General features: G+C 42.1%; 1 protein-coding gene across 2 annotated transcripts in view; it reads left to right on the top strand.

Annotated features, from left to right (window-relative positions):
* Positions 1 to 23028, top strand: part of LOC308075868 (complexin-2) — a 39242-nt gene extending 16214 nt beyond the window's left edge. The window contains exons 1-4 of one of the 2 annotated variants that reach the window (XM_080415847.1): positions 6316 to 6530; positions 10458 to 10612; positions 21905 to 22080; positions 22802 to 23028. In XM_080415847.1, coding sequence (XP_080271973.1) covers positions 10582 to 10612; positions 21905 to 22080; positions 22802 to 22999 — 405 coding nt within the window. In that variant the 5' untranslated portion in view covers positions 6316 to 6530; positions 10458 to 10581 and the 3' untranslated portion in view covers positions 23000 to 23028. Of the gene's footprint in view, positions 1 to 6315; positions 6531 to 10457; positions 10613 to 21904; positions 22081 to 22801 lie in introns of those variants that run through there. The other variant, XM_080415848.1, reaches the window with a different exon arrangement.
* Positions 23029 to 23445: the final 417 nt, after the last annotated feature.

Genomic DNA, 23445 nt, shown 5'->3' with positions numbered 1-23445 from the left:
ATTGGTCCATTAATTACATAATATTCAACTGGCAACCTCTCTCAGCTGTCATATCTCACTGCTTCTTAGCAACCAACCAGCCAGCCAGCAGACTGTCTGTCTGTCTGTCTGTCTGTCTGTCTGTCTGTCTGTCTGTCTGTCTTCTCTGACTGTCCTCTTACTTTTACCTGCTTATCTGTCCCTTTCCTGCCTTTGCCTCCGTTTCCTCTGGCAATGTCGGTCGGTTGGTCAGTCCGTATGTCTGTCTATTTACTTGAGTACTTAGTCAATATTTTCTGTTTCTGTTTTAATTTGCTTGAGTATTCATATTTTTGTATGCCAATACTTGACTTTCACTCCACTACATTTCAAAGACAAATATTGCACTTATAACACCACTACATTTCTATGAAGGGAAAGGGTAGATAATGTATTACCACTTAAGCCATATTTCAAATTTAGAGAAAATAGCCGATTTACAATAGCTCAAAACGCGGCGCTAAGTGACGTGTTTTGAGCTTGTAGATCTGGTACTTTTGCTACTTTTGAATTTGAATCCCGAAAAGTATGAGACGATATGCTCTCTTTCAATTTGGCAGCCTCTGAATCCCCCCCCCCCATTTCAGTTTTTGCTAATTACTGTATCTGAGTCCTCCTTCTCTCCCCCTCTATCAATCTCTCCCTCATCTCATTTCTCACCAACCCCCTTCCTCTCTCTCTTTCTTTCTCCCTCCTTTTTTTTTCTTGCTCTCTCCCTCACTCTCTCCATAGTCCTTGTAGCGCTGTGTCCTGTTCGCCACAGACCTTTCAGGATAGCAAATCACCACCGCCATTAACTACCATATGGTCATCGCCGTTTCCAGACAGTGAATCACTATTGCACTAATTGCTCCACCCCAAACAAATAATATTGTCACTTGGAGCAGTGATGCAACACGGCACTGGTCCAAAAGTCACCAAGTGCTCTGTAAGGGAAAGGCTGGCTGACACTGAGACTGTGGTCTGACAGTGTTAGTTTCCTGAATGCAAACAGACCCAGCCATTAGAGGCACTTCAGTCATAAACCCGACATAGAGCTGAGAGAGAGAGAGATGGAAGAATAAAAAGGAAGTGATAGAAAAGAAGGAAAACAGAGTGATGAAAGAGAGAATCAGAAAAGAAAAGCGAAAGAAAGAATGAGCACATATGAATTATCTCTCTCTCCGTCTCTCTCGCATATTTATGCATGATGCAGAGCCCGGCGATATTGACATGGAATAACCTCCAGGGCCATTTACTAAAAATACCCAGCGATCGTGGCAGGAATCAATACTAATACCTAAAGTTGAAGAGGACGAGGGGGGGGGGCTTAAAGATGAATTGAAATGCTTATTTACATCAGCCATCTCAGAGATGGATTCATCACAAAACTCATGGCATATTGGTGCCGCTGCGCGCACTGGCGCCCGCCTCAGCGCCCCACCTTGACACTTTGATAACTCTGCAACCCCCTCCACCCCTCCCCCGTCTGCAGACAGAAAGATTTAGACTGCAATTAAGAGCCCATGACATCAGATATTCTGTGATCTCACCTCTGTATTCATCACCATTCAGACAGATAGCTGTAGGCTGATGAAACAAGAGTGTAAATGTCTTCTCCACTATACGATGTTTGATATCTAACCTATTTCATATTGCAGATTTTATCAACTTTATATCATATTTTCTTTCTTACTTTCTGATATTTTTTTTCATGATGACTGTAATTATCTGATTCATTATCCACCAACCTGACTCCCCTGCATCACTCCCGCAAAGAATGCAGCTACTATCTCTAGTCTAAAACCATGTCCCCAAATGTGCTTCTTTGGCATTATATTAGGGCAGCGCCATGGGAGGCCCCCTCTTATAACAGTGTACATGAAACATTAAATCTGTGTTATGGGACATTTTGTATTAACCCATTAAGACCTGAGATACAATTCTACAAATGTCTTCTAAATCCTAACAGTTTTCTGAAACACTTATGTTGCTAAGATTTGCACGAATGTTCTAGATTTTTCAAAAATAGCAGATCTACAAGCTCATAGCGCGGCACTCTGTGCCGCGCTATGAGCTTGTATATCTGCTATTTTTGAATAGCCAAAATACAACATAATGTTTTAAGTGGTTTCTCGGTTACACAGCGTTCCTGGTTTTAATGGGTTAAATGTCTGTGTGACCTGGTTGAGAGACCCTGTTCTAATTCACCAATAAACATCCGGGGAGGACGGCTGGGGAAAGTAAAAAATTAAATGGAGTCGTGTAACCCTCCTCCTCTACCTCCTTGTCAGTACTGAGAGCATAATTTATCACTGCCGAGTCACATGAATAAATTATGTCATAGAGGCCAGAATTGGAAAGTGGCTGACATGAGGCCGCCTACAAATTGAGAACACAGACCCCCCCCCACCACCCTCACCTGCCCTAGAGGTGGGGGTGGGGTCATTTCTTTTGCTTTCCAGTAGTTTTTTTCGCTTGCTTTGAATCAAGACATTTGAATATAACTAATACGAAATGATCCCCCAAAAATATGCTTCTTGATTATTCGATTAATCGAAAAGGTTATCGATAGAAAAACATCCCAGATTTTGGGATGATCAATTCGGAGTGTTCTTCTTGAGGTCATTTGATACTTTGTTGTTACCAAAGGGGGTTTTCAAGAGAGTTCTATTGACCGCTCAGTCATTTGTATGAAATAAATACCTTCCTTGAAAAAAAGAAAAATACATTTTCCCTGACACAGCATTGACTCCGTTTGGCTTTTTGTGCCACCATCTATTAACCCATTCAATCCGGGAAAGCATCTCTGTCATTTTAGATGTCTTTGGCTATTCAAAAATAGCAGATATATATGAGCTTGTAGATCTGCAATTTTTGAAAAATCGTGAAAATGTGTGCAAATCTTTGAATATATATATATTTTTAAGAGAACATTTGTAAAATATTTTGTTCCAGCGAACTCCAGAAGCAAAGATTTGAGTTACAAATGTTCGCTTTAAAAAAAAAGATATATACTCAAATCTGCTATTTTTTAATGGCCAAAGTATAAGATAATGGTTATAGCTCAAATCTAAAATGACACAGATGCGTTCCCGGGTTGAATGGGTTAAGTGAGATGTGTTTAATGCCATGATGGAATATGAGCACCCTAGATCACATTGCCCAGATCGCAAATACCAAACTCATTAACTATGAATACCAACTCCAACCAAATTTCGTGAGGCAAGAAAAACAAATCTATTGTCTCTGAGGGGGAGAGCGGGTGAAGCGGATATTGAACTAGCCAGTACTTTTCCAAGACATTATAACAGTGTTCAGCCATTTAATTTGTCTATCAGTGGAGCATCCTCTCTCTCTCTCTCTCTCTCTCTCTCTCTCTCTCTCTCTGTGAAAATCTTCCACAACACACTCCCAGTGCGTGTCATGTGCCGTACATCATCACTATCAGGAAGAAACCTTGTACAGTATCTCCATATTTCAACTTTTTAGTTTTTTTTTGTAAATGAATGCCCTACTTTATACTACAGTGTCACACAAAAGTAGCAAAAATAGCCAATATACAAGCTCACAACGTGTCGCGATGTGTACATCTGCTATGTTTGCTGTAATTGAAAGTGGTTAAGTGTGTCTGAGGGTTTTATAAATATTAAACCAATGAAAAGTATTAACAAGAGCTTTGAACTAAATAATGACTACATTGGATCCATTTGGAACACGGGTTCTTTTTTTTTTCCATTTCCTGTAAAGTAACCGTTTTGGACATACAAGGTTTCTGCCTGACAGCGACGACATTTGTCGTTGTATGGAAGGCAACAGCGCTGTGTTCATTGGCCTGTGGAATAGAGTCCTGCTGTCCTGTCGCACCACTAAGATAACATTATACCACATCACTATCTAAGTACACAATAGTTCAGTGGTTCTCAACCTGTGGGCTGGGGGCCACTGGTTCGCCGCAAGGGTATTGCAAGTGGGCCCCAAAATAATTGGCAAAATACCAATAACATTTGATTGATTATTGTGGGATCGCTTTAACGATCACACTAATGTTATCTTCACTAGTTATTATTATTATTATTATTCCGCCCGTTTTTGGATTGGTCAAGCTTCACGTGACATCACAATATGTAATATAAATAGGTAAGACAGAATTAATCAGGAACAGTACTTTCTAGTGTGATACTATCAACATTCATCCTTAGCGATCCCACACTGTTTCTTCAGGAACAGTACTTTCTAGTTTAAGAATAATATTAAAAAAGTAAACGTAAAAAAAAAGAAAAAACAGGGTATTTCTTCTTGAAAAACTTGAAAGATTCGTTTTCTTTGTGATGCTGATGAATAGGACTTAACACTACGTTGTTCTATTGTTTTAAGTGGTCAGATAGGTGGGGGGGGCAAACGCTTTTGAGATCTTCAAGTGGGCCTTGATCCAGAAAAAGTTGAGAACCACTGCAGGAGTTTTACTAAGGTAGCATTTTAGCAGGTTGTGTTTGTGTGTGCGTTTAAGCGTGTATGCGTACAATCGTGAGGGTGTGTGTCTAGAGAGTATTGCAGGACACAGTAGTTTCCCCTCCCATCATTGTTCCATTTGTGCACGTGCACCAGACAGTGGTCAGGAGCGTAATTGTTGAAACCCGTGCGTGTGTGTGTGTGTTTGTTAGAGAGAGAGAGAGAGAGAGAGAGAGAGAGAGAGGAGAGTGAAAGGAGGTTATATAAGGTTTTTAAGCCACCACCACCCTCATCTTCAAAAAGATGCTGCTGAAGAGAATAGAGTGGCTGTGTATGCTTGAGCGAGAGCTGCTGCCTTGGCTCTCGCTCCACACTGCCCACCCACTGATAAGGACAATTATGTAATGGCCATGGAGGGGGGGTGGGGTGCGGCTGAGCACTCATTCGGGCCTTTTGTGGTGAGGTTCTTGTATGGAGGTAGAGCGACAAAAGAGCTTGCGTGCTCAAAACCAAACCGCCCCTCAACCCCCGTCCATGTCCTGCATGTCCCATCTGCACACGGTGCCATTTATCTCGCCATCTAGGAGCCTTTCTGCGGCGAGGACTTATTGTGAGACATTTCTGCCCTGTCTACATACACATTTCATTTGAGAGTGGCAGGGTAGGTGGGAGGGGAAAGATGGAGTGAGAGAGAGAGAATTGAATTGAGAGAGCGAGAGATACAGACACAGAGCGAGAGAGAGAGAGAGAGAGAGAGAATTATGACAAAGATCTCAAAGCTGCATTCACACTCGCCAGGTATCAAGCATGTAACATGTAGGCTATGACGCCATACTCCTCATATCAAGTCCCTTATGATGACCCCCACTATAGTAAAAGTTTTGCTTCACGCTTACTGCATTGGAAGGGGCTGCAACTATCGATCACTTATTTACCCGACTGCGGATAAGCGGTTGAAGATGGATGGATGAGTCGACGTGAAAACATTCTAATTGATTTCAATTAGTCTGATAACTAACCACTTAGATCCTACTTTATACTTTGTCTTGCAACAGTGCCACTCAACTCATCTCAACCCAAAGTTTATTTATAGAGCACATTTTAAGTGCTACACAGGTTAAAACAAAACAAAGCAACAGAATATAATACAAACAAGAAAAGAGAAGCAAAACCTTATACAGCAGTATGAGGCAAAAAATAACTAGATTTAAAAAACGTCTATGGACTGCGCAGTTCTAACATGGAGGAGCAAGCTATTCCAGAACCTGAGGGCGGCCACCGCAAAGGCTCAGTCATCTATGTTTTTCAGCCTCGTCCTGGGCAGTGCCAACAGCCAAGCACACAACGGTCTCATCACATAATGCACTCACACATAAACCAGTTTGAGCATGTCCATGTCATGTTCATTGTGTGATAACGCCTTCAGCTTCTCAGATAATACACTTGTGTATCAATCAATCTATTATTATTGTTCTGTGTGTGTGTGTGTGTGTGTGTGTGTGTGTGTGTGTGTGTGTGTGTGTGTGTGTGTGTGTGTGTGTGTGTGTGTGTGTGTGTGTGTGTGTGCATAATATACAGTATACAGTATGTGATAGCAAGAGAGTGCATGTCTGTGTTGTCTGTGTTGTGTCAATGACAAAGTGTGTGTGTGTGTGTGTGTGTGTGTGAGAGACTGATGGAGTGGATGAAAGAGACAGGTAGGGGGGTTTGTGGTGAGGGTGTGTTACAAAGAGAGGGGGGCGGGGAGAAAAAGACCATGTCCAAATAATGACGTGTCAGTGAGAGGGAATGAGACACCAAGAGAGGAAGAGTCGGAGGAAGGGAGCTAGAGGGAATAACAGAGAGAGAGAGAGTGAGTTACGGAGATAGATAGGAAGGTGTTTGGTAGCAAAACAGAGCGAAACACAGCAAGGAGAGAACTAAGAGAGGTGTGAGAGAGAGAGAGACAGGAGACAGAGGGGGATGTGGAGAGAGAATTAAAAAGATGTTACTGTTACTGGGGAGGTGAATTGATGAGTGCCAGGTTAGTTGACCAATCTATCTGTACTGTCTGCCTCGCTGGATCTATACTCTGTGCAACGGTAAGACCTGTTAATGCTGTTCTTTCACCAGTTCTCAGATTTACATTTTGTGTCTCGATGTATCTATTAATCTTATCTTATCGTATCTTTACTTTTCACTGTGTGAGATCAACCAGAAATATACTGTAAAATACCGTAGGTACATAATATTTCTGAGGATTCAACCTTATAAGCTTACGGTTTACACTGAGAGAGTGTCTGTGTGACTGTGTAAACTTTGTTGTCAACTCTCGTTATTACCATGTGCTTTATATAATGTACATATATAGCAGATTACCATCACTGTGCGGCTATTTCAGTGTTCTACGTATCAGTTCATGTGTTCAGTTCTGTATTCTGTCCATGTGAATTTGTTTGTTGTGGTCTTAGAGTCGTGTCTTACTGTTCAATAACACCATTATCTCAAAAGCAATATTAAAGTGTGTGCGCGAGTGTGTGCGTGCACGTGAGTGCGTGTGTTTGCATACATATACATACATAGAATAGTATAAGTGTGTGTGTATGCATTTGTTGTGGTCTTAGAGTCATGTCTACCTGTTCAATAAAACCATTATCTCCTAAGCAAAAGTGCGTGCGTGAGTGCGTGAGTGCCTGTTTGTCTGTGTGTCTGTGTGCACATGTGTCACAACCATACCCATCTTCAGATGTCCTTGCTTGCCAATAACATCTGTGCAGTATTAGATTAGTGTGTTCCTGGGGCAGTCACCATCTCATTGACTCTGTATCACTGACGATAAGGAGAAGCTTCTCCTGCCAAGCAAGGGACACTCTATGCCTGTAGGCTAAAATCTGTACACATACTGTACAGTACTAGCCATCTGGGAATGGCTACCACACTGGCAATGCCACCAGCCAGGCAGGCTCTTTACTGCAATACATGACAATCACACAGATAAGACATGTCAGTTCTCCAACGTGCTAAAAAAACTAAACAAATGTTTGTCCTATTATCTATCAGTGTCTTTCAGGGAAGAAAGGAGGGGGCCACTTAGAAACCCACGAGGGAGGACAACACAGTATATAGGAATTAACCGGTTAATTCATTTATTTATTTTTATAAATGTTTTTTTACCTTCTATTGTATGAAAGGTAACAGAACATGGTCACGACTGTTTGTGATGGAGTGTATATTATAACTGTCACATGATGGTTGACTGTGAGCACTGACTTCTCTATTATGTTCTTTATGTGTGGGGGATATATGTGTACGTATATTTTATACACAAGCACAACCTCTTATGTTGCACATAATATCCAGAAAGACGAAGTCAAGAGCTGGTGCATAAAATGACTAAAAATGACGTATAATTGATAACAATAACCACCTTTGAGTTCATCTCAGGTGACCAATACTCGGGTGAAAATAATGTTATACTGTGTGGGCCAGTATTTTGGAATGAGTTGAATGCCAAATTATAAACAACACCCACGCACGCACGCACCCACACACACACACACACACACACACACACACACACACACACACACACACACACACACACACACACACACACACACACACACACACACACACACCACTCTGGTCAATCTGTTTTTTTTGGTGGAAAGTGTTTGTGTGTAGGTGTTATGGATTTATGTTTATTTTGTTTGTGTGTGTAGGTGGTTATGCATGAGAACTCATATTACCTGCACGTGCATTTGCAGTTTTATTTTCCTGATTGAGGTGTGTGTGTGTGTGCAGGCGGGCATGTGTGTGTGTGTGTGTAGCCAGTTTGTTTCTGTGTGTGTTTACTATGTTTATGGAAATGAAACGGTTCAATCCCCCCCGAGGCACCCAGCCACAGTTACAAATGGATTCTCATCTCACCTTTCTCTTCCGACTCTGTCTGTGCATGCATGCGCATACAGTGTACACGTACATGCATGTCTGTGTGCGTATGTTTTATATTGGCTGGTAGAGTATATGGGGCGACACGACAGTGGCTCAGGAGATAGTGTGGCCGTCTCGTGAAAATGTGTGCAAATCTTTGATACATTACATATAGTGTATATACTATATTTTCAAAAAACTGTTAGGATTGTAGAATCCCCCCCCCCCCCCCCAAAAAAAAAAGCAGATCAGATCTACAAGCTCATAGTGCCACGCTATGAGCTTGTATATCTGCTATTTTTGAATAGCCAAAGAAATAAAAAAAATGACACAGATGCGTTCCCGGTCTCAAATACACCATTTACCATTTTTAAATAAGATACCATCGTAGCCAAGTTCAATTCAAGCAAAGAATGGACTAGTCTAGAAAATATGTGAAAAACCTTCACACTGTCCATTATTTGCATCAACTGTTCTTCTACAGACATCTCACTACGGCTGATATTTGATCGTCATCGACACAAAACGATATTATGATCACATCATCAACATTGAGGTATTTGGTCAAAGATATTGTGATATCATCTTTTTGGCCAAATACATATTTTTTTTGTCCATATCACCCAGCCCGACCTGTCACCTCTTTTTTTTTTTGCACCACCACTTGTCATTATAGTTGTGGTGTGCACTCTGCCATCCACTTGAGTTAGAACGATTTGTAAAACAGTTTGTATTTATAGTTATAGAGCTTGGCGTGAACAGCCCTTAAGTGCTTTTAATGTATTTCTGACAGCATTTGTTAAATTTGCTTCTAAACCAGAAATACTTTTTGGATGACAATGTTGCATGCAAACCACACATGCACGCGTGGGATTTGCACGAGCGTGTGTTCATGTTTGTTTGTTTGCGTTTTACATGCTCAATACATAGGCTATAGACTACATTGTGCACGCATGTGCCTCAGGTTCCATACCTACAGTATTTGACATTCTGTAGGCTTGTACTCTTCCATGTGATGGATCTGTACCAAAAAAGCAACCATATCATTTAATTTACCGTGAAATTATTCATGACTCGTCAGTTGGAACAGACAGATAATCTATGGGTATTGCTTTCCTCATAGATAAGTAGACACTGACTTGAAACATGCTGTCTTCGGTATTGATCTGGGCTCTTCTCAGGAATGGGATCACTGTCACAGGGGGAAGGAGTGTTTAGGAATATCCCATTAGCTGTTGTTTATGTTACGTGAGCCCGATCCCTCCGTTGTCACTTAGGTAGAGTGTGTATCGTGAGATCTTTATCAATTCTGTCGGAAATTGCATGCGTTTGTTTTGTTTTTGTTTTTCATTTTCTTCATTTTGGTGTAATATTTGTCAGGATGTGCTGTTATCTTGTCCTTTTTTATTTCGGTGGTGTTTGACTGACAGGGTGGTTATGGAACTTATGGTAGTATTGTCCACCCGTGGACAATAACATTTGTCTGTTCTATTGTATTCCGCTCTGTTGTAGATGATTTATTTTATGAGTTAAACATTACAGGGCAGCAGCAGTATTGTACATTTGTTAGTCAGACAAAAATAACCTTCTGTATGCATGACATGAATTCGTTAATTGGTCATGTGTTTAAGTTTCACCAGAAGAAATAGTAAAGGGGTAAAAACACAAGTTTTTTATTCTAACTGGAATTTCATCCCTTTGAATCACTTCCCTGTATCCAGATTCTTCTATTGCTTGTGTGGTCTTATATATGGAGTGTTTTCCAGTGTCTTAATTGTAGTGTGGTCTGTGGTATTGCTTGTTTTCTTTTTAATAGGAGAGCTGTCCCTTAGCTGCACTATGCAAGATTTTAAAGCAATCCCATCGCCCTTTGATTGAAACATTTATTTTTAGTTATCGATATATTTGTTTTCATAATGATTAACCACTTTAGCAAGTCCAACGTGTGCATATACTTTTGTTGTACAACGGTGTCACACAAAAATTACAAAAATAACCCATCTACAAGCCTGTGCATCTGCTATTTTTTGAAGAAGAAAAAACTATTAGTTTGAATAACTGTCGCACCCCTAAACAATTAGTTTTTTTCTTAACAGAGGTATCATTGGAGCAGAGGAAGGAAGAGAGAGTGAAGGAGCGGGAACAGCAGAGGCTTGGGGTGGCTACGTGCACAGTTGTCTTCAGATTTGAGAAGAACGACCGCCCGAATCAGCAGGAACCATGGATTTTGTCATGAAACAAGCCTTAGGTGGTGAGTACACTGGTACCACGCAGTGTTTTTGGTTCAACGCACATGTGCAAGGAAAGGCAAAATATAGAGAAACACACACTAATGCATGCAGAAAGTATACGTTACCTTCTGTATGTAAACATATTTATTTTTGTGTACTGTATGTTCACAAATGCATGAGCGCGCGCACACACACACACACACACACCTGATTGAAGAGGAAATACAATCAAAATGATCTTTTCAATGAATGAATGAAAGGATTAATAAATGTGAATGTGAAAACACCTTCCAAAGGAAAGTGGGTAATGTTGCGATGCTCAGTATGCACTTTAAACTCCTCCATGTTCATTCAACTCTACTCTAACTGTGAGTGTACACATTTATTTTAGTTTTAGTTTTTCTACACTCAGTTAAATTTAGCTGTGTTACTGTAAGTGTCCTGTAGGGCCCTGTGGCTGACCATTGTACAGGTGTCAGTGCTAGTGTGAAAGCCATGTGGATTTACTTGTCACTGAAGAGGGTCAGGGGGTCAATGCATGTTTAAATCAGCTCTCATCTGCCGCTATCAGCCCAAGGACCACAGGCAATAATAAAAGGTGATTTATTCCTTTACATCCTCTCACAGCCTCTCTCCGTCTGTCCACCTACAGTAGCTATCCATCCTTCCTGCCCCTGGCTTTCATTTCCTCCCTGCTCGCTCTCTCCCTTCTCATTTCCTTTCATCTCTCCTCCAGCCCTGTTTTTTTTTGTCCGTTTACTATCGTCTATCTCCTCTCCACATCCGGTTCCACGTTTGCTTCTGCTGTCTCTTCTCTTCCTCTCTCTCTCTCTCCTTTTATCTCCTTCAGTCTGTCTTTCCCTCCCTGAATTTACTTCCTCAACTCCTCCATCCACTTTCTCTGTCTCATCATCCTCTATTTGCATCTCTCCCTCTCTCTCTCTCTTTCTGTCTCTCTCCCCACATTCAGCCCCTCTCTTCAGTGTTTGATTGTTTTCTCCCTCACTCCATCCCTCCATCTCCTTGTACCAATTGCCATCGTCTGCACCCAACCATCCCTCTCTCTCTGCACCTCCCTCTTTCTGCTTTTGTTCCATCTCTTCACCCTTCCATCCCTTCATTTTCCCCTTCATGTGTAGCGTCTAACCTCCATCCATCCCTCTCTCCAGTTCCCCCACAACTCTCCACCCTCTGTCTCCTAACAGATCCGTCCATCCGTCTCTCTCCCATTAGTCTCTCCTTATAACAGGTGCCGGGAATGCTGTAGCAGTTTACTTCTCTCTACCTCTATCCCTCGCTCCATTCATCTATCCTTCCCTCCCTCCCTCCCTCCCTCCCTCCCTCTCCATCCATCATCATTTTACCCATTGCATTGCTCCCTGTCTTTGTTACCATCTGTCCTACCATTCATTCAAAACCCTGTCCATCCATGTATCCGTCTAGCTCTCTGTCTGCTGCAGGGCTTGTGGGGAGCGCCCATTAAGGCAGTGTCTCTCTCTCTCTCTCTCTCTCTCTCTCTCTCTCTCTCTCTCTCTCTCTCTCTCTCTCTCTCTCTCTCCCATCTCTCCTTGCCTCCCTCGAGGTCCCCCGGTCCCTCCTTCTCTCCACATCTCTCCATCCCTCTCTTGCCCCTCTGCCTCTCCCCTATGTTGGTTGTGGGGGTGGGGGCTTCTAATTTACCTCCCATTGAGTCAGAGCCTATTGCTGTGACCTTTTCTCTGGCTGCTGTGGCCTTGAAGCATTTTGCCATTTATTTCATTGAGGGCGCAGCTGGACGACGAAAATCCTCAAGCACACTCCTGAATGCAATATACGAGCAGCCACGCACAAGCACACACAAGAGGGGGAACGGGCCGAACGGCATACTGTAGAATAGAATAGAATAGAATAGAAACATTGTTGTCACATACTTGAACATTTTCATTTGGTTTAGGGGCAGTCGACTTTACAATCAGACAAGACGGAATTAATAGAAAATCATAAATAACACCCCAGAGCCTGCAGCGCATATGCTGCTTCACAGACATTACTTTTATGGTGCGGACAAGCCCTGGGGAATTGAGCCATTTTTACATAAATGTGTAAACTGGCTAATAGAGAGCTGCATTGACGTGGGTGTGTCAGTGCGTCAATCCAACAACAGATGTTATTATACTGCTCTTTCCCTTCAAAAGGTTTCTATATCCTCCTCAGACTCAATGCAATAGGTAATGTGGACACCAGGGTATTATCAGAAGGAATTAGGATGTATTTTACATTACAAAACCAGGGATTAAGTTTTTCTTTCATACACGCTCTGTGTTCTTTTGAAGTCTCTTCAAAATCTCCCTCTCTCTCTTTATTGTCTCCGCCAGGCCGAAGGCTATGTTTTCGCTCCTGTCTGTCCGTCCGTCCGTTTGTCTGTGTACATCTCCACCATCGTTGGACCGATCAGCATGAAACTTTCCTGGAGGCCAAGAAAGAACCTCTGACCCAAATCTTTCACATCGGCCTATTATAGCACCACCAAGAGGCCGATGTTTGCAAAACAATTTCTTTGATATTACTCCTACAGATTTTGTCCAAATATCACGCGAATCGGTAGGCAAGGCAGTTTTATTTGTATAGCACAAGGCAATTCAATGTGCTTTACACAGAACATCAAGCAAAGGAAACACAATTATACAATTATCATACTGTACATTAGGATGCATAAAACAAAAGAAGTAAAACATTACAGATACAGTTAGAGTGCAGAAGAGAAAGAAAAATAAAAGGAACTCAATCAAAGGCAGTGGCAAACAGAAAGGTCTTTAGTTGTGTTTAGTTGTGTTTTAAAACAAATAAGAACTAGAAAATAATGTGCTCCTCGGAGCACAAGTCTCCGCCAGCAGACCCGTGCTACTTTAATAGCACGGGTCGTCTTGGTAGAACGGGTCGTCTTGGTAGAATGCGCGTGGTTTTTGGTGTTCTGCAGGGGCGACTGAATATGTAGTGTTTGCATCTAAAGAATGTTCTTCTTGAAGCAATGTGTCATATGGGAGTCGTCGTAATTGACTGGTTTGTTCAAATACTTGTCTTCTTCATCTTCATTGTCTTGAACAGTTTCAGCAGTTGATTGGTGTGTTTGATCTATGTCAGTTTTCTCTAGTGCTACATAATGTATTTGATCAAGGTGGCCAATTGTTATAGTATTAAGACTTCGGCCTTGTTGTGGGATCAATTCAACTCTATAGTCCTCTTCTGTGTTACTGTTGTAGATGAGTATGCTTTCTTAGCTTTGGCCTTCTGCGCCTTTGCTTGACCAATGTTAGGTGTTCTCAGAGGGACACACACACGCACGGACGGACGGACGGGTGATTTGGACTGGAAGGTACTGTTCCAATCAAGACTGATTGATCCTGTCTTACCTCACTTCAATAACGTAAACGGCTTTTTGAAGTGACACACCTATTTATAGGATTTTATTTCGTCATGCGTCCCTCTAGCCAATCAAAGGCATTGGTGTCAACATATTGACACGTGTCACGTGGAGCTTGACCAATGTTAGCTTGGCTAGGGGCCATGCTCACACACGGCGGGACGAAGCGAAAACATACTCTCCACCTACGGCGGAGACAATGACAGCAGTTTTCTGGGAGTTTGTTCCACATATGTGATCCATAAAAAGTAAATGCTGCTTCCCCACGTTTATTTTTGGTATTAGGGACAGAAAGCAGACCTTTCCCAGGTGACCTGAGAGATCTGGTCATGATATCGCACAAGGTCAGAAATGTATTTTGTCCCTAAACCATTCAAAGCTTTATAGACCATCAGTAGTATTTTGAAATAAATTCTTTGACACACAGGGAGCCAGTGTAAGGATTTAAGAACTGGAGTGATATGTTCCACTCTCTTGGTATTAGTAAGGACTCGATCAGCAGCGTTCTGAATCAACTGCAGTCGTCTGATCAATTTTTAGGTAGGCCTGTAAAGACACCGTTATAGTAGTCAAGCCTACTGAAGATGAATTAATGAAATCTAGTTTTTCTAGATCCTGCTGAGACATAAGTCCTTTAACCTGTGCTATATTTTTGAGGTGATAGTAGGCTTTCTTTGTGATTGTGTTAATGTGGCTGTTTACACATTATCTCTTTAGTCATGTGATCAAGATGAATCTGTCCGATCTTTCATATTCCATCCTGATTGGCTAAGATTGGCTTCTAAAGTTTGCAGGAGTGGCCCGTTTAGAACAAAATGCCTCAAATCATGAACGCAGCGTCAGGATTGCTGTGAAACTTTGCACGCACATTGCCATTATGCCAAGGAAGAATTGCCAATCGGCCTCATGGTGGCGCTATAATAGGCAGATTTCTGTGAGCAGCTAATCTACGGCACCGTTGGACTGATCTGCATGAAACTTTGCACGCACACTCCCTGGAGGCCAAATCTTTCACATCAGCCTGTTATAGTGCCACCAGGAGGCAGATATTTGCAAAACGTTATTGTTTTGTTGTTATTACTCCTACATATGTTGTTAATCGGTACACATTATCTCTATATGCATATGATCAAGACAGATCTGTCTGATTTTCCATATTCCATCCAGATTGGCTAAGATTGGCTTCCAAATTAGCAGGAGTGGCCCATTTTGAACAAAATGTCTCAAATCAAGTCTGCTTGCCGTGAAACATTGCTGGCCCACAATAAGCTACCTGCCCTGGCGGAGAGTGGAGACCTGTGCTCCGAGGAGCAAATCTCTGTTCTTGTTTTCACATTCTTGCAGGCACAAACACATACACACACACACACGCACACACACACACAATAATTTAGTCATACAGTCACACAGTACACACATGCTTCAGTAATGTACCGTGGTTAGTCTGTCATTTGCAGGGTATAGATTGAGGCCTCTGGCCACAGATTGCCTTTGCTGGGTGTTTAATTAGATATCGGTCCCATCGTTACACCATATAGCACACCAGATTAATCAGCCTGTTACCTGAACTGTGTCACAGCAGCTTGGGGCGTGTGTGCTGTGTACATGTGGACATGTTGTGTTTGAATCCGAATGTCAGTCAACTCCCCCTCTTATTTTCTTCACCTGAAGAATACATGGCGGTGTTCAGGGAATACTGAGTGTGTGTCTCTTCTGATCCACATGTACACAGCTGCGCTAGAATGCAACCCTACGTACCTCTGCCTTCCCCCTGTGTCTCCCCTTCCAACTGTCTCACTCTCTACTTTCTAAGCTGTCAAACTAAAAGGAAAAACTAAAGACAAACAAACACACAAAAAGTGCATGTTTACGTTCCTACTGTGTGTGTGTGTGTGTGTGTGTGTGTGTGTGTGTGTGTGTGTGTGTGTGTGTGTGTGTGTGTGTGTGTGTGTGTGTGTGTGTGTGTGTGTGTGTGTGTGTGTGTGTGTGTGTGTGTGTGTGTGTGTGTGTGGGTGTGTGTGTGTGTGTGTGTGTTGGCATTTCCCTCGAACCACTTCCATGTTTTCTTGCAAACTTCAGACCCAGACCCGTATGACATTTTGGTTAGCTAAAACATTTTTCTTCTTTCTTTCTTTTTTTTTTACATACAAGCTTGTTATTTGCCAGTGACGCTCATCCATTATTCAAATGAGTTCCATTCTTCAAACCTCCCCACCCTTAACAAATGATTCAGCAGTACAATCCATTTGTCTGCCTGAGGCCCTAATGGCCCATGCCTTCTCTGCCCCCTCCCTTATGTCTTTACCCTCATTTTCGTCTTGTCATCCCCCTCTAGCTGTCCTCCATCTTCTTGTCCTCCCTTTCTTCCTATTAAATTACTGTATTATTAGATACAGTAGAGTTCCCCCAAATTAGGCCTTCTTCATAAATGTTCCCCGACTTATGCGGGGTTGGATTGGGGGGGGTGAGAATCCATGCCTCTTCTTTTGATATCTCCCTTCTGGTCATTTTTTTTATCAACGGTGGGGTGGGGATATGTTTTATCCCTACTTCTTGTCAGACTGAATTAAATACATGCATTTCCTTTTGGGAAATGTACACTGTCTGATATGTTTGATGTTTTTGTTTGATAATATCACAATTTAACAATTTAATTATAATTTTATGCTCAGTGGCCTTGTGGCTAGAGTGTCCGTCCTGAGATTGAGACATTTCTGACTAATAAAGTATTCAATCAAAAAGGTCGTACCGGGTCATACCAAAGACTATAAAAATGGTACCCAGTGCCTCCCTGCTTGGCAAAGGAGGCAGGGTTGGATTGGGGGTAAGTCCCTGCGACATACTACCCTCATTTTCAGGGGATGTACTTGTACATCAAGCCGCCTCACTCTACAGAAACAGGAGATAGGCTCCTGTTGTGACAATAGCAGATCTACAAGCTCTACAACACGTCACATTGTGACGCTAAGTCAAAGCGGAACTTTGTTTGGCCTTGTTGGTGAAAAAGATCCATTGTTAATGTAGCTAATGGTGGAATTGGACCCTGAAATCCATCTAGTGATGCATTTACTATCTGCATTTCCCGCAAATCACGCGCGAACGAGCGAGCAAGCCCTGTGAAAGAATGGAGTTCCATTGTGCACGCTACCAAATTGGTAGCTACCACGCTACTTAAATTGTGTGTGTGTGTGTGTGTGTGTGTGTGTGTGTGTGTGTGTGTGTGTGTGTGTGTGTGTGTGTGTGTGTGTGTGTGTGTGTGTGTGTGTGTGTGTGTGTGTGTGTGTGTGTGTGTGTGTGTGTGTGTGTGTGTGTGTGCGTGCGTGCGTATAATATGACTAATAAGATCATTAAATAGCCTACACTTTATTGCTGATAGAAAATATGTTCAAGGATTTCTAAATTACAACCCCTTTGTGCCTTCCGCCTTACTTTACGCCCAGATTAGGCACCATTTAACGAGAAAAAGTGGAATTGGACACACCCCCAAGGCACTTGTGCCATTCATTTCAGACCATACACCATGGATTGTTTAAATAGGGCCCCTAGTCTTTAATGGACTGTTGAGAGGAGATGAAAGGGAAAGAAATGAAAGATAGGCAAAGAATGGAGAATGAAAGGACAGGGAGGAGGAAGAAGGGGAGGTGACAAACGAGAAGAGAAAGAAGATGAGAGAAGGGTATACAGTAGGATGCATTTGAAGGGTAAAGAGGCTGATCATCGGTCTCTAAGCTAAGGGGAGACAGTGTCACACTCTGGAGACTGCAGCAGCAATGAGTGTCACGTTAACACAAGCCTTTATCTGGAGTCCTGTGCGCGGGCTGCTATGACGAGCTGTGAATGATGCCCTGCAGTGGACAGAAAATCAATGAAGTTGAATAAATGAATGAGCGAAATAATGTGTATATGAATGAATGTATGAATGAATAATAGTGAAGACAGACAGATAGTTGCATTCATAAAATGTTTGATCATGCCAAGGCAATGTCAGTGCAGTGTTTATATTTAATGGTGCTATTAGTCCTATAGCAACATTGCATAGTGTCAATATAACAGTGCTCCATACTAATTTGTAACCTGAATAATTTAATTCCATGGCAATTTCATTTAAAAAAGGGTATGGCTTCCCTGTGCAATAGAAAGGGCTTTCCAGACAGTTAGCTAAATTAATTAGCAGTTATCTGACTGACTGGCTTGAATCCCCCTACACAATAGCCTAGATCTTAAAATGTAAATTGAAAACATTTCGTCCGTTTTACTGGTGTTGGATCATTGCTCTCCTTCATCCTTTAACATTGGGCTACAGTGATATGCATATATATCTTGAACAATGCACGTAACCAAATATGTGCTAATGTGAGCTTTGTGTGTTAACGTTGCCTACGGAGCATGGCCTTGTGGTTCGCTGTTTGCACGTAGTAGCGTGAGTGAGTGTTGTAGTTCACAGTGTGAGCTGAGCTGTGATTGACCTCCCACCCAGTGGTGTGTTCTAGGTTTATACCATGCCATAATTATTCCCTGCACACGCACGACATGCATGCGCATGTAGTCACCGAATGAAATGGTTAGTAGACGGTATATGATTTATTTCTTTTTTGGGACGGTATACACCCGGTAGAACACACCGCTGCTCCCACAAGATGTTTGAGGTCTGCTGACCAGTCACTTCTTGTGGTCCCAAAAACAAGACCAGGGGGGATTGTTTGTTTTCCGCTGTAGCCCCCAAACTGTGGAGCAACCTAGACATCTCCAACCTTGCTTGTTTTTAAATTCCTTTTCAAAACTCATTTGTACTCTTTGGCGTTTAATCCAATTTGACAGTTATGTTTTTGTGTCTAAACTTTGGTGTCTTCAATTTTTTTATTATCCCTTTTCAGTTTTTCTTTTTTTTTCTGCTTTTATTCTGTTTTTACCTGAGTTTAAAGCTAAAGCACTTTTACACACTGGTTCAATACAGTTTTAAATGTGCTCTTTAAATAAAGTGGATTGGATTGGTCTACTTTGGGACAGATACTGTACATAAAGAGATACAGACAAAACTCTGTTCTAGACGGCAAGGCTCCGTCTGCGCCACGGCCTAAAAGGTTTATTTTTAAATGACAGAATGTGCACAGTAAATGTAGAATTAATTTAAATCTAAACTCTTTAAAGTTAAATTATATATATATAATATATATACTATATATATATATATAACTCCATATATATATATATATATATTTATATACTGTGTATATATATATATACACTGTACCGATTTGTGTGTGTGTGTGTGTGTGTGTGTGTGTGTGTGTGTGTGTGTGTGTGTGTGTGTGTGTGTGTGTGTGTGTGTGTGTGTGTGTGTGTGTGTGTGTGTGTGTGTGTGTGTGTGTGTGTGTGTGTGTGTGTGTGTGTGCGAGTGTGTGTGTGTGCGAGTGAGCAAGCGTGCTTGTGAGTGAATGTGTGCACATACAGAAGTAGCGGTGCCAGCAGCATAGCATGTGTTGTGTTTGTATTCATGTGGTGTGAGGCGATGAGACCCACATTAGTACAGTAGCGCCGGTGGACAGTCTGACCTTAACTCCGGGTTCACCAGGGGGTCCCTGATGGGAGCCTTTTTCTGCCACCCCCAACCAGCCTGAACCCCCGCCCGCGCACCCTGCTGGGTGTTAATTTGTCATCCTGACGTGTGCTGCCACACCACCCTGCAGGGCAATTAGGAGCGCCATATGCATCCCCAGCAGACCGGCAGAGCCAGCTGTACCCATGTGGTTTACAGACCTGCTGAGATTTAAAGGAGAAGATGCAGTCTTTACTACTTTACAACTACAACCGCCACTATTACTATTGCTGCTGCTGATACTACTGCATAAAACAACTACTACTACCACCACCACCACTATCACCGCTACTACTAATACATGCCCAAGGAATTAATCAATATCCATATCAAGTTACAGGAGGATGCATAATACGTATGCTCTCAGGTGGTCCTGTATTTACTATTGATTGAACAGCGCTAACAACAGCAATATCAATAGGGTAGAGGGTAGCCTGTTACGAGAGAGCATCCAGAGGTCTAGAGACTTAAGACTGAAGAGTATTTCAGTCACAGATGCTAGAGAGGTAAGAGGTAATAGTTACTCACCTTGCGCTCTGACTGACACACCTGCTGCCCAATACACATACTGTACAGGCTTAATCATCACTGAGCACGCACGCACTTAGGCCAGGTGTGAAAAGAGGTTCTCTTTTGGGTTCCGTTGCCCCAGTCCAGTTTCTGTTTTTTAACCTGCCTTGGGACACTTCAGTTCACAAATTCTGTTCTCTAATTAGCTTTTTACAAGGCAATGTAGTCTGACAGTGATGTTAGCTACATGCACTTCATTTGTTTGGTACAACTAACATGCTAGCTGTTAGAACTAGAAAGATGTATTACATATTAACATATTTAACAAAAGTGTAAAATACTGCAGAATCGTTAGAATTGGACAAAATGTAAATGCTACCAGTTTTGTAAGTTAAACTATCAATGTGCACCCAACAATCTTATTTTCTTCGTTTTATTTGACTGTCTCTTGTTTGTTTTACCGCTCAACTTCTTGGACCACTGTGATTATTAATTCAGATTGAAGATTAAACCCTGGAAATTGAGGTGAGGCCAGGACAGGTAGAGTAGACAGATGGCCAATACCGGACGGAAGTAGGCTAGGTGTTATCCTCCCTGTCATTCTTTGAGGCCTTTCCAATTTGGCTCTTCTACTTTTGCATACTGTTTTGAGACGGACACACATGCCTTGATAATCTTCAGGAAACCCTGCTTTCACATAATCCTCAAAACCACTTGAATGTATCTGTCTACCAATGGTCAAGCTGTTAAGACCTCCGCCTTCGCACTCCTATACTGACCAAGGATTGAATGCTTCCAGTTCCAGCTTCATCACCGTCTCCATCTCTGCTTTCTGACCATTCCCTCCATCTCTGCTTTCTGAACATTCCCAATATCAATGTCTCCATCTCTGCTTTCTGACCATTCCCAATCTCAATAAATAAAACTGTGCTGTATGGTATTTACATATGAGGTGATATTGTTTGGTTAATCCTAATAACACATTTGCATCTTTATATATCCTTGAATATTACTGTAGGACAGTAATATTCTCAAACCTTTCAGGCCGCGACCCCCCAAAATAATCATATTTGAACTGGGGACCCCCCAAAATAATCATATTTGAACTGGGGACCCCCACCCTGACAAGCACTTGGAATTGTAGGAGTTGAGGCATTACATTTAGTTTGACTCGGTTCCACAGATACATATTAGATCAGATTATATATTTTCAAATATGTTGCCTCTTTCTAAAAGTCCTTAAATTGTCACTTTAGAAATGAGCAGATACCCTGTATACACATAATACTGTATGTTGGTTTGTTTACTGTTGAGTGAGAAAACAGCTAATCATAAGCTAATCATCTGGGGACCCCCACAAAACAATTTGTGGACACCCCTGGGGGTCCGGACCCACAGGTTGAGAACCACAGCTGTAGGACACTGAGACACTGCACTTATTGACTTTTTAGGTAGCAGAAATACATTTTAAAAAGTATTAGTTGGGGGTCATTTTCATTTAGATCTTTCTTAAGTTTATCTCTATTTTCTAATTCGAGTAGAGATAATATTAAGGAGAAAAAACATTTCCCCTGCACCCTTAATAAAAACAACCCTGAAAAAAAAAATCAACACAAAATAAAGCTACCCCTAAAAATGTTTTACCTACAGATGTCCCTTTAGGGACTCCGTACCTGTGACTTGTGATGGCTACAAATAGATGGATATCAATTTAGTTTTTTCTGAACAGCAGTACTTCAACAAGTGATACAATAAAAACTACTGCACAACAGCTACAGTAAATCTGTGTGTAAAATCTTCTTCTAGGCGCCACCAAAGACATGGGTAAGATGCTGGGTGGAGAGGAGAAGGAGGACCCAGATGCAGCCAAGAAGGAGGAGGATAGACAGGAGGCACTGAGACAGCAGGAGGATGAAAGGAAGGCCAAGCACACCCGCATGGAGCAAGAGAGGGAAAAAGTACGGCAGACCATCAGGGACAAGGTAAGGAAGGTGTCCTTTTTGGCATGAATAGAGTTCCTAAAGGAATTATATATTTTTGTAGGCCAACAGTATCCTTGTCTGGGGTAGTTCAGTGGGTAGAGCACGTGCCTTTTGACCACAAGGTCTTTGGTTTGATCCCGGGCACTGCCAACTCAGCGCATGAGTAGCACGTAGTAGCAAGTGCGGCAAGTCGTGCGATAAGTACTGGGAGCTAATGGTAGATGTTGCGCTCCACCTCTGCCATCCACCTCCCAGGGTTCTAGCGCCTTGAAACGGGGATAGACTCCTGTGTTTTCGGCTGATACCGACAATGAGACACTCTTAATTGACTGACTTAATTACAGAAGGCCTACCATGCAGCATTGGGCTTTGCATACATTAAGAAATGAAGCTCTGTAGCAAACAAAGGCTTGTGATATTAAAGGGATAGTTCACCAAAAAATATATATATTTTTTTGTTTATGTCGATTTCCTGACTACCTGAGAAATTATATAAGTATAATAAAAACACATAACAGTTCCAAAGTAATGGTTGCAATATTGATTAAGCAATATTAAACGAGAGGGTGCGCTTCGCTAGCCTGGTAAACCCTCCCTCCGGAAATCTCAATTCCATTTGAAATGGAATTGAGATTTCCGGAGGGAGGGTTTACCAGGCTAGCGCTTCGCCGTCATTATTGGCATCATGACAGTGACGTGGACCTTCCCTTTCTCCATTCAGTATGGGCTGAAGAAGAAAGAGGAAAAGGAGGCAGAGGAGAAGGCGGCCATGGAGCAGGCGTGCGAGGGCTCGCTGACGCGTCCCAAGAAGGCCATCCCGGCAGGCTGTGGAGATGAGGATGACGAAGATGAGGAAAGCATCCTGGACACTGTCCTCAAGTTCCTCCCGGGACCGCTACAGGACATGTTCAAGAAGTAAAAGGAAAGAAAAAACGAAATACACATGAAAACAACTGAACCCCAAATCCAGGGCCTACTAGGTCAGTCTGACCGGGGCCTCCTGGCTCTGAGGGTGAAAGGGAGGGGAGGAGAGGGACTTGTTTGTTTTGAGACTATGGGTTTAGCAAAAGGGGGTTTAAGGGTTTCATTAACTGTCAAGTATTGCATGTTTCCGGGTGGGGTTGGGGTTGAGCTGGAAAGGATTTCTTGGGAGTTTGGAAACTGACAGGGTTTTAATTCAAGTTTGAGGGGTTCAAAAAGGGGTGATTTGGGGATTATTTTTGCGAGGAGAAATAGACTTGTGAAGGGGTCCTTGCCAAACTGATAGAGGCTAATTCACTGCCTTTCTAGAAAGCCTTGTGCTATAATATTATTATTATTATTTTACACCTATACATTTCTATCCTTCTTACAACCTTCTCCTTT

This window comes from Gymnoscopelus braueri (genome assembly GCF_963280865.1).
Source record: "Gymnoscopelus braueri genome assembly, chromosome: 20".
Classification (NCBI taxonomy): Eukaryota; Metazoa; Chordata; class Actinopteri; order Myctophiformes; family Myctophidae; genus Gymnoscopelus; species Gymnoscopelus braueri.
Note: the sequence above shows the minus strand (reverse complement) of the source record. Positions and strands in the feature narration are given on the sequence as shown.